Source organism: Lynx canadensis, chromosome C1 (assembly GCF_007474595.2).
Source record: "Lynx canadensis isolate LIC74 chromosome C1, mLynCan4.pri.v2, whole genome shotgun sequence".
Taxonomy (NCBI): Eukaryota; Metazoa; Chordata; class Mammalia; order Carnivora; family Felidae; genus Lynx; species Lynx canadensis.
In genome coordinates, this window is record NC_044310.1 from 141656531 (window position 1) to 141668655 (window position 12125).

At 39.2% G+C, this 12125-nt stretch overlaps 1 protein-coding gene across 25 annotated transcripts in view; it reads right to left on the minus strand.

Moving 5' to 3' along the window:
• Positions 1 to 12125, minus strand: part of NEB (nebulin) — a 219632-nt gene that overhangs the window by 66860 nt on the left and 140647 nt on the right. For all 25 annotated transcript variants that reach the window (XM_030325669.1, XM_030325689.1, XM_030325687.1 and 22 more), the window contains 14 exons: positions 11836 to 11934; positions 11539 to 11640; positions 11293 to 11400; positions 10567 to 10878; positions 8878 to 8982; positions 8681 to 8785; positions 8195 to 8302; positions 7294 to 7401; positions 7080 to 7193; positions 6466 to 6663; positions 5979 to 6083; positions 5180 to 5284; positions 4978 to 5082; positions 1726 to 1833 (listed from right to left, as the gene is read on the minus strand). In XM_030325669.1, the coding sequence (XP_030181529.1) occupies positions 1726 to 1833; positions 4978 to 5082; positions 5180 to 5284; positions 5979 to 6083; positions 6466 to 6663; positions 7080 to 7193; positions 7294 to 7401; positions 8195 to 8302; positions 8681 to 8785; positions 8878 to 8982; positions 10567 to 10878; positions 11293 to 11400; positions 11539 to 11640; positions 11836 to 11934 (1782 nt within the window). The remainder of the gene's footprint in view (positions 1 to 1725; positions 1834 to 4977; positions 5083 to 5179; positions 5285 to 5978; positions 6084 to 6465; positions 6664 to 7079; positions 7194 to 7293; positions 7402 to 8194; positions 8303 to 8680; positions 8786 to 8877; positions 8983 to 10566; positions 10879 to 11292; positions 11401 to 11538; positions 11641 to 11835; positions 11935 to 12125) is intronic.

Consider the following 12125-nt stretch of genomic DNA (forward strand, 5'->3'; position numbering starts at 1 on the left):
AGTACTCTGTAAACTGCAGAGAGGTATAAACTTTTAGTTACTGTTTTAAAAATGCCCATACCGGGATGCCTGGGTGGCTCAGTTGGTTAAGTGTCTGACTCTTGATTTCAGCTGAGGCCATGATCTCATGGTTTGTGAGTTCAGTCACCATGTCGGGCTCTGCTCTGACAGCACAGGGACTGCTCCGGATTCTCTCTCTTTCTCTCTCTGCCCCTCCCCCACTCACATGCATGCATGCACATGTGCTCTCTCTCTCAAAATGAGTAAACGTCAAAAAAAAAATAAAATAAAATATAAAAATGCCTGTACCAATACTTCTGCTACTACAATTAATTCATTTTAAAGATTATGTAATTTTTAAATAATCTCTTTCATGATACTTGGATTTTCTCAACCATGAACGAAAGATGAAAAATGTGCTCAGTTCTTTGTTTTTAGTAATTGACAAGCCTGATGCTTAAGAGACATAGTCCTTGAATTTCAGTTTTTATGAGGTTTCCCAAAAATACACTGTAACCAGTTTCTATGGGAAAACCAACTTTTAATTCTTAAGACATATTGCCTATGAATTAATGCTCCATGATTACATGAACTAGGAGGTAAGGCCCTTACAGAAATGAAGATCCAATCTCCTAGCACATGATAAAATTTCTCTCATAACTCAAAGGCCCACAACTTAGTAAAACAAAAACAAAAACAAAACAAAAAAAGGAAGATGGATTATTTGTGTAAAAATTGCAGTGAAGCCATTTGCTGACTGGAAACCAACAAAAATTCCCAACAGAATTTTCCAGAACATTAATTCACATGCTTCTTACATCTAAACCATTCCTCAGTTATAAAGAAGATAGTATTCAAAGGCACCTTTTTTTTTTTTTAAGCTACTGTTGAAATCTTTCTTTTAAGGGATTAATTTCTCTGTGTCCCACCTTGTTCCAAAAACAAGTTGCTGAAAATTCTGCTTCTATAACTTTTTTTATGACTAAAGGAGCAAATATCTGCTGAGCTTTTCAATTCTATCTACAAAACCTCTCTTTCTAAATGAAGTTTGCTCCTTTGGGTTAGTCTGTTTGCAGTCTTCCAAACAGACTTGGGTCTGAGAAAATCACATATATTCGTTTTTCTTTCAGGTAAAAATTAAATTCCATATATTATCTAACAAAGTCCTTTCCTAATTACACATCTCTAGGTCCCATGAGAAGGTAGTGAAATCAATTTACTGGGTCATTAGCACTTAAATGAATAGAACAGAATTGAAATGATCAGAGTGCATTGTTTTTAGTGTAGCACTATGCTCTCTTCTGTAAAATATTTATGTCAGAAGGAACTGTAACTGTAAACTTCAGATGTGTGTGTGTCTGTGTGTGTGCGCACGTGTGTGTATGTATTTGCATGCTGGCTTGCAATATCAAATCAATTTCTCACTGTGGGTCATGGTTAAAAAAAAAAAGGTATGAGAAATAATGATCTAAAATGCTATGTAAAATGTTCACAATTAAGTGGTAAAAGTCTCTAGAAGAGGCTTACTTAAGTTTTAAGAACACTTTAGGCATAAAGGGTTCAAAAGACTAAAGATCTAAATAGATCATGTAATTTAGGATTTTCTTTTACAATATACATAACATACAACATAATCCATATGACACAACCAGAAAGATTCTAGGTGCAGAGAACTGGGGAAGGCAGATGGTGGGGGGAAGGCTATCACATTTGTATTTGACTTACATTGCTGGCCAGATGCTTCTGGTTCTTGGCATGTGTCAGGGACATAGTGCTGGTAGGCAGGATATAGCTGGTGGCTTTCACTCTATCCCAGGCCTCCTTGTACAGGTTCTGTAGGGGTTAAAAATCATCTTGTGAATACAGAAGGATGCATTCTTGTTGGCTCTTGAGGAGGGGATCTTTCCTGTATTTGTCCTTCTCAGAGACTCCTTACCAACCTCTAGATCTTCACCTTCACAAGGATCCACGTACCCCTACATGAATAACAGGTCTAATGCCATGACTATAATTTCACAGTCCATTATTTTGTTCTCTACCATAGTACTTATCACAGTTTGGCAGTTATCATGGGGTGATAAAGAACTTTTCTACATCTTGAATGCAGTGGTGGACATGTGACTATGCATTTGTAAAGCGATAGTATTATACATCACAAAGAGTGAAATTTACATAAATTAAAACAAAATTTTTGATGCTATATTCATTCTCCATCAGTCTAGGAATTCCTGGAGGATGAAAACCATTAACTTAAAATCTATTTATCCTTTCCTACTTTTTGGTAGCTGAGAGCCCCCAAAATATTTCCACTCCTAGGTATTTATTCACTCAAGGGAAATGAAAACTTACCTCTACACAAAAACCTATACACAAATGTATACAGCAGCTTTATTCACAATTGTCAAAAACTAGAAAGACTCAGATGTCCTTTAAGCCTGGGTGGATAAACAAATTGTGGTACATCCATGGAATGGTATTAAAAGAATAAACTACCAGTTTATATAGCAATGTGTGTAGTACATAAATGCATTTTGCTAAAAGAAGCCAGACCTGATGGCTACATAATTCTTAATTCCATTTACATAACATTCTGCAAAAAGGTTAAAAAAAATTTTTTTTCTTTTAACAAGTGCAGAAAATGCCTCTGTGGATGTCAAGGGAGAAAAGAGGGGAAGCAAGAGGGAAATTTTGAGGTGATACAGAAGTTTTCTGTATCTTGACTGTGGTGGTGAATACATGACTCCATGCCTTGCTAAAAGCCATAGTACTACATACCACAAAGAGTAATTTACAGTATGTAAATTAAAACACAGAAGCAACCAGAATGGGGGACAGGACTAAAATAGGGTAAAAAGTCTAACAAATAAATCTAATTGTGTTACAAATGTGTAACAAACTACACTGGAGGAAGTGAGAAAGAAAACTAATTTATTTTGGAAAATGGTATTTTGTCTGTAACCAAAATAACCACACAAGATACTGTACTCTAGTTATTAAATTTGTTTCCCACAGGAATATGGGTTAGCAGTTGTGAAAACATTTTATGTGCCTGTAAGAGTTGAACAAATAAGTACATGTATTGTAGGTCATGAGAGTTGGGCTTTCTGGAAAAATTTTAAAAAAGACAAACACAAGTTGGAAAAATAAGAAAAGGTAGAAGGCTAGAATGAACTCTGTGGTGTAGAGTTATATTGGAGACATCCGTAGGAACTCATGTTTTAAAACACAGATATGGTTAGGTAAGTATAGAATACAGATATGTATGCATATGTGGGTTAGTATACATATATTTCTAAGCTCTGTCCCCATAGGAGTCCTAGCAGCAAATGAGCACACCTAGTATTTTGATCTTGGTTTTGAAATGCCATTCTCTAATAAATAAACTAGGGCTCCTTAGAGAGGTGGGTCTAGAACAGGGGAAATACAAGATGAGCATGTTGTGGTGCCAGAAAGTAAGGAAGTGCTGGAAAACAATGATGGAGTATGTCAAGGCCTTATAGGAGACACCTTGAAAGAGCCCCCAGTGGTCAAAGGTAAAATAATTAGAGCAAGAAAATAAATAACATTATAGACTACATCCTATGGAATAAAATAAATATCCATGAGTCCATACTGATACAAATAAAAGAAACAAATGGTAGGAAGGAAGAGTTGTTTCTTACAGAATTCCAACTAATAAATGTAGAAAGGATGAAGGAAACAGAAAATCACTAACAGGCATATTCCATAGCAATAATTGTTTCAGGCAAGATCCATCAATAGATGCTAAAATATGTGAGAGAAAGTTTGAGGAAAGACAGGATACGTGCATAGTTCCAAGTATCTCCTCCATGATATTTCTTCATAACAAAGGGGAAAAGAGTAACCTTACAGTGGAAAAGCTCAGCAGACAGTGACCTAGCCAAGTTACCAAGGTCAACATCACCAGTTATTGATGTCATGTGCCACCTGCCATGATGCACTGAGAGAAGCACATCACTTTTGTGTTATGCTCGCCAGAACTGCACATTATTGATCTAATCATGAGAAGTCATCATGTAAAACCAAATTGAGGGACATTCTACAAAACAACTGGTCAGTATTCTTCAAAAGCGTCACAATCAGAAAAAGACAAGGACGAACTGAGAAATGATCAGATTGGAGGAGGCTAAAGAGTCACGACAACTAAATGCAATGTGGGATGATGGACTGGCATCTGAAACAGAAAAGCACACTAGTGGGAAAACCCTGGTGAAAAGTGGATGAAGTCTGTAATCAACACTGCAACAATGTTAATATTTTAGTTTTGATAATTGTATTACAGAGAAAAATATGCTGGAATTCTCTGTACTATTTGTGCAACTTTTTTGTAAATCTAAAATTATTTCAAAATGAAGTTTAGGGACGCTTGGGTGGCTCAGTTGGTTGAGAGTCCGGCTTCGGCTCAGGTCATGATCTCACGGTCAGTGAGTTCGAGCCCTGCGTCGGGCTCTGTGTTGGCAGCTCAGAGCCTGGAGCCTGCTTCGGATTCTGTGTCCCCCTCTCTCTCTGCCCCTCCCCCACTCATGCTCTGTCTCTCTCTGTCTCAGAAATAAACATTAAAAAAAATTTTTTTTTAAATGAAATTTAAAAAATGCTTGTTGAATTAACCAGTTCAGGGGAGGAAAAAGAATGTGTTTGCAGGCTGTAAGCTACTGGCCACCAGAGAAGTCAGGTAAGGACAAGTCCAGGGTCAATGTAGCATAACTTGAACTGCACTTGCCTGCAATAAGGAAGGAGCTCCTAAATTTGTGTCAACTGCATGAAATGGTGCAATATTTAAAGTGGGGCTTATTTAATTGTAACTAGGACTACTGATGAGATAGAGTAGGAATTTGAAGGTTCATGAAAAAAAACTGGAAAAACTTTTGGGGGTAAGGTGTCTATCCCAACTATTCCCTTATTGTCTCTAAAGGAGAAAAAGAGAACTCAAATACAAAGATGAGAAAAAGAACTCACACTGCTATAAAGATTCTTCAGGTTCTTGGTTCTGTCGTAATCCACTGTTTCTAGAACTGTCGTATATTTGTCCTTAATCTGATGATAATTTTCTTTATATTTCACCTACACACAAAAAAGATGAGTTATTCTTTTCTGCTGTTTGAAAATACATAAAGACAGTAATGGCTTGTCCTGGAAGAGTAGTACAAGGAAGACGCACCTCACTGGCATTAATGCCGCTTTGAAGGGCAGTCACGTAAAGTGGTGTATCTGTGACCAGGTTATAATTCTGTAGATTATCTTTACCTGCTGCCGTGTATTGTAGCTGTAAAGAAAAACAAGTGAGCAGAAATGGTAAAATTTCAGCTTTCACAGTTTGTGCCAATTTAGATGAGCCTTTATTTCTGGGTTTCTGCTTTCATACTAACAAAGAGGCTGTCATTCTATATTCCTGCCAACATCGTTTGGCTGTCAAAACTAATAGTTTGTCTTCACCAACAGTGGAGTTTGGCTCTTTGCCAGGTCCTCTTCTTTTTGCCTTTTCCATGCATGTACCCCAACCCTGACTACAGTCTCACAGCCTCGACCTTCCATTAACCTGCCCTATCAGAGCCCAAACATATGCTGGACAATTTTCCAGATACCTACTTTTTACTTCAGAACTTATCTACTTAAGGTCATAGCATGCATTTGCATCTTACTCTCTGCAAGTTAACCTCATCAACTTCAGGACAGATGCTTGAGAGTTAGTTCACTAGGAAACACCTCCCAGGTAACTTTTTCTTATAAACATCAAATGCTTAAGCCATAGGAGATACTAAAACTGAGAAGGTCCAACACAAGAGGAGGTCACCAGGAGAGGTTCTACTGGGCAGGGATCCTTTGGTTTCCTTGGATCATGCACTGTTAAAGCAGATTTCTCTGCCTGGGCACAGGGATGGCCTAGTTGTCACCCACGGAGAGCATTACAAAGTCCACGGATTCAGAGAGAGCCAGTCCTTCTAGGAAGATGCGCGCACCTGACTCTGGAGATCATAGGCTTTCTTGGCATGGAGGATCTGAGGTGTATCCCAAACGTAGCATCCAATGCCTTTCAGCCAGTTCAAGTCATCCTTATACACATTCTGCAAGAAAGAAGGGGTGATGAAAAGTGGCAAGTGCTAACTGAACTTAGAATTGCATTTTGATAATTTCCTATCAGCTGTTGGCTGTGCTCAGTGGTCATAGAGTGGGCCTCTCAACAGCTGGAGGTCGTTAATGCCCCGACCTAAAGAAACTCAGGAGGAGAGCAACAGCTAAATCAAATCTGGTATAAAAACAGATTAAATATCTAACATAGGTGTCACAGGACTCAGAGGGGACTCTTACACCAAAAAGTGGTTACCTGTGCCACCATGTTTAAAAAAAAAAAACCAGCCATAATACAGGGACAATTAGAGCATTGAAGGCCTAGGCAGGGTTGGGTGAAGCCTGTAACCAAGTCAAGCTTCAGAAAGGACATCATACATCACTCAAGATCTCTTGGGCATTTCGGGCCCGTATAACGTTGGGTTCCTCCGGAAGAGATGTCCACTGGTGGAAGTAGTGTCGATACTCCAGGTCACTGAGGATGTACTGGCATTTTTTAGCCAGCACGTGATTCATCATATCGTTGGGGATATGAACATTGGCTTTGGTGTCCTCATAATCTCTTCTGTAGTTCAACTAAAGAATAATATTTTTTAAAGACAAAAAGAAGAAAGGAATTAAAGTGTGAATTATTCAGATTGATCTCTCTTAGAGTCTAATCTCTACCATAGATCAGTACCTTTAGAATAAACAAAGATTAAAAAAATTATACTTTAATATATTCTTCTTTTTCAGTTTCCCATACTTTCATAATAGAGGGGTAAATAGTTACCTTGTCGTTTTCTCCTTTTTCCAAACAGCTACCTCACTGTGTGTTTGGTAGTGGAGGAGGAAGGAAGGGGAGGAGGCCCATAGCTATCAAAGGTACACAAGGCTAACTGGCAGGGGTGGGAACTCATTCCTCACACCCCATGCCCCTCTCAACCAAAGAACAGGCAGACTAATAGTACACTTAAGGGTACAAATCCTCCACTAAGGTGAGTTTTGCTTACCGCACTCCTCATCTTTTGGAAATCCAGACAGTGAACCACACCAGGGAACTCACTGATTTCTTTTCCAGCCAGATAATGACCCTTCTGCTTCTCATATGTCTCTTTGTATTTAAGCTGTGAAGTAGGTACAACATTGAGAATCACTGGGATTTTCTAACCAGCTTCCCAATCAAGAAAGACTCTGAAACCTATGAGAGGAAACAGTACTACTGACCTCACTGTTCACGTAGTCGGCATGCTTAGCTCCAACAATGGGAATATAGCGTTCATCCAAGGTATAGCCATAGGCCTTGGTTCCTTCCCATGCCCCTTTATACAGTATCTAGAACGAAGAAATGTGTGTCAACAAGTTTGTATTCAACTTCCTTTAGATATTGCTAAAAAGAAAATGGTAAAACCAAGGTAAAATATTTATGTTTAAAGGCAAAGCTTACGTCTTTATTTAGAGCCATGATCATGTCTACCTAAGAACAGGGCAGAGTCTTCTGGCTTATTGCAAATTAAATCTACAGACACTGAGACATTTTATAACAGAGTTTAACTAAGTTCTAATAAAAGTGAAAAATAAATTTTCACATAGGGAGAGAATCACCAAAGATTGCTTTCCATTGGGCATACAACATACACACTACATACACACAATCATCATTTAAATTAGCTGAATTAAAATTTGGAGGTCAAGTCTTCCATTTGTTGGCTACAGATATTTATACATGATTGTTAAAGAAGGACCAGCCTTTCCTCTCTTTTCCCTGTTGATAGATGCTCAGTCCTATGTGCACCTAGAGCTGGTACAGCACTTGTGACATTATTATCTATTTCTTTGGATGTCTGTCCCTCTCATTTGCATGGGCTTGTGAAGGAAGGACTTGTCTTTATTGAGCTTTAGCTCCTTAGTGCCTCCTACTGTCCCTGGCACATCACAGGAGCTCAAAAATACTGGCTGAACAGATACTACTTCTAATAAACCAGACTAGTTATTTCTAATAAACAAGACTACATACAATAAAAATAATAGATCTTATATGTTCAGTTGTTCACAAAATCAGCCAAGGATATGAATACTGACAAGAGCTTAAAATTAAGAACTGAGTTGTAAATTGCATAAAACTTACGGTACTATAGAGTTTTCCCATGTCTTTGGAGTGGGTGATATGTGGTGTATCTGGAGAAAATGTATACTTGCCCTTTATTTCTTTATTAAATGTTTCTTTATACTTTATCTAAGGAGAAAACAAGACAAAACAAAACAAAGCCTTTAGTTACTGTAAATGTGTATTTAAAGTTTCATGGGTTCTACCTAGCAAGATAATAATCAGTCTACATTTAGAGGTTAAAACTAACCAACTGGTTGAATTTCAGCTCATTTTTAGCTAATATAGCAGAAAAATTTGGACAAGAATACAGATATTATCCAAAAGTGAGTAGAGTATACATTCTACTAGTGACTTTTCAGACATTCCCACCAAAGATGATCTTACAGTTTCCCACCCCAATGTTCATTTTCTTACAAGCAGTTATCTGGAGTTATGCAAATGCATTCAATGGTGGACAGCTAACTCCCCAGTCCATGTACCTCATTATACACAAAGCAAACTTACATCACTTTGATTGACTGAATTAATCTTTGCCAAAACAATCTCTGGAGTATCCTCTACACTTTTAAAGTTAGGATAGTTGTCAAGAGCATCTTTCTTATATTTTATCTGCAAGGAAACAGAGATGATTAAGGCTGGGTACCTATCCCCACACAGCAGGCAAGGGAGTCAGGCATTAGGTGAGAAAAGGCTCTGTGTACCTGATTCACCATTTCCTGGTTCTTAGTAACCCTCACATAGTCCACAGAATCCAGGGGGATCCAGCCAATGCCACGGAGCCACTCCAGGTCAGCTTTGTACACATTCTGAGAGCAGGAAGAGAGACAATGCAGGTATAAATGACTCAGACATAGGATTACAGACAGCACATCAGAAACAACTTTTTCAGGAGCTTTTAAGGATTTATGTCTCATGGCTCTTGTCTCATTGATTCCATCATGATTTCATCTGCTTACCTGGGGAATATTTCTTGAGCCTGTTACTATGAGTGAGGTGCTGTGTTAGGTGCTTTGAGGGATAAGTATAGAAAGGAATCTAGTGTAAACAGAAGTCATTTACAAGGTGAAGGGTGGTAAGTGCTGTAAGAGCAGAAACATTCAAGTGCTGTGGGAATTACGACCAGGAAGCCATTATTTTCAGCAGTGAGCCTAAGGAAAGGTTTTACCAAGGAGAGTGTAATTTTAGATGGACTTGTATTTGGTATTTAGAAATATGTGGGACATTTACACTATACAAAGGAAATTACACAAGTAAGTGCTCGTGTATTATAGAGTAGGGGGACACATCCCTCTGGCCAAGCCTAGCTCTCCTCTCCCCCACCCAGTGCCTGGATTCTCTTGGGCCACCTCATACCAAAGGAGCTGCTAATCTGGTTAAAGGTCCACAATAGTCACTCTGTTGTAGCAACAATGAGGTGGGATGTTCAAATTCGGCACCTGTGCTACAGGTGGTCCTTCACTTCTTGATTCTGATTTGGTAATGAGAATATCAGGCAGGGTTAGCTCCAGGGTATACCCAAGCATCACTTCAATGCGCTGTGTTTCTATTCCTTTTTTTTTTTTTAATTTTTTTTCAACGTTTATTTATTTCTGGGACAGAGAGAGACAGAGCATGAACGGGGGAGGGGCAGAGAGAGAGGGAGACACAGAATCGGAAACAGGCTCCAGGCTCTGAGCAGTCAGCACAGAGCCCGACGCGGGGCTCGAACTCACGGACCGCGAGATCGTGACCTGGCTGAAGTCGGACACTTAACCGACTGCGCCACCCAGGCCGCTGTGTTTCTATTCCTTACAGACTGTTGGTGGTAGCTAGAGGTCTTGACTCAGGCTTCGGTGTCAGATGGCCTATGTCACGTATTCTCTACCCTAGCATTACCAAAGCTGCGCATGAGGGATTCTGGGCCCTCCTGTGCCTCATTAGTACTTTGTTTCCTTTTTGTTTTGATTCTTTGCAAGCAAGTCCTTCATAAATGCCTGAAGGAGTGAAATGCTCACAAAGCAAGAATGGGGTGTTCCCAGGTCCTTGATTACACGATCATCCAATATTGTTAAAATCCCAACTCACTCTCCAGTCTCACCCCAAGCCAATTGTTATTCTAAATCAACTGATAACTTTTCAGGCAGATGTGAGATGTTGCTGATGGCAAAGATGATACAAAAACAAATTTTTTTATTTGACTTTGAAAGTTATTCAGAAATGCATAGTCAAGGCAAAGCTGTCAATCACTGCCCACGGTCTTTCTCTACTTCATATCCAGCCTTATTTCCCTTCTGGGAACAAACTCAATATTTATGGCTCAAAGTTTCCAAGACTGGTGCATCCAGAGTGCTGCTTATAATTCTCAGAGTACACCATATATTTCTAGATAATTAAGAAACAAAATCACTTACATCACTCTGTAGGTCATAGGCCTTCCTTGCCTGGATAACATCATTTTGATCAGGATGACATATCCATTGGTGCAGGTAATTACGGTAATCAATATCACTGACAAGTTCCTGCCCATGCTTGGCGGCCAACACCGACACCATGTCAGCAGGTATATTGATTTTGGCCTTTGTTTTATGATAGTCTTCTTTGTATAGTCTGTCATTCTGAATCTGGCCTGCGTGCTCAAACCAAACCAGTTTAGGATCATCTCTCATCGTTGGAACACCAACATAATGACCTCTTTGCTTTACATGTTCAGCTTTGTATTTTAGCTGGTAGGAGAGAAAATAGAGATTCCATCAGTTATGACAAGCACTCAAGGCAAAGGGGGCTGGAAACATCAGCATTCAGCCCCTCAGCCTTTTGTCAACTGCCTCACTGAGACTAAATAACAAAAAGCAGTGAAATAAATAGATATGAAGAAACAGCAATTTAAAAATAGAAAAAAAATATTTGTTTTCTAATTCTGCCTATATTTTATTTGAAAGCTTAGAGATTTTAAGGAAGTGGGGGAATAGAAAAAACAATAAAGCATGCAAACAACAGCTTTTAAAGAAGCCAAAAACAAACTCCCAAAGCCTACAGGAAGGACTAGAAGGGAGCAGATACTCCAACCATCCCTAAGCCCGGCCAGGCCTGCTAAGCCAAGGAACACTCCGACGTGCACTCACATAAGGATAAATTACCTCGCTCTGAACATCACTAGAGTGATGGGCATGGACAAATGGCACCGCATCTGGAGGCAAAATGTAACCTGTAGCTTTTTGCCTCTCCCAACCTTCCTTGTAGAGATACTAAAAGACAGAGAGCCACAACAGAAGCTTAAGTAAGGAGTCACAATGAGGGATTGGTCATGTACATACATCTCCCACAGTTATATTATGGTCCTTTGTCTCCACACAAAGTACCAGGCATCTGGCTAAAATCCATACCTGGTCCAGAATCCGGGCTGCCTCCTGGGCAGTGTGCAGCAAGGGGGTTTCTGTGAGGGTGTACTTTGATTTGGTATCATTCCAATCTTTCCGGTATTTAATCTGGAAATGAGAGGCAAGAGGGTAAGTTACTTGATGTTAAGAAAATATAATGTCGTCCAAGCAAATGCAAGCATCATCTCAATGACTACAATCTGTATCTCAGACAATGATTGCATGCTGAGCTTAAGTAGGTGGAAAGCTTTGGAAATGACATTTCACGACTGGGCAATTTTAGAACGACAGCCATGTACTTACATCATTTAGGATCTCACCACTTTGTTTTGCAGTCACATAATCAACTCTGTCATCCACAGGAGTAAAGTTGAGAGTTTCTATTTTCGTGCGGTATTTTTTCTATGGGAAAGAAAATATCTTTCAAACAGTTGTAGTTTCTGGTCCTGTCTGAGCTGAGAAAGAGATACTAGACTTAAGGGTCCTTCTCTACTAGAAGTGTAGAGTGCCATATTTGAATGGCACCTTCTTGGCAATTTGGCCTTTTTTCGGAGTCTTTTATTTTTTAACAACTGAGTGGTTTCTCACACCTC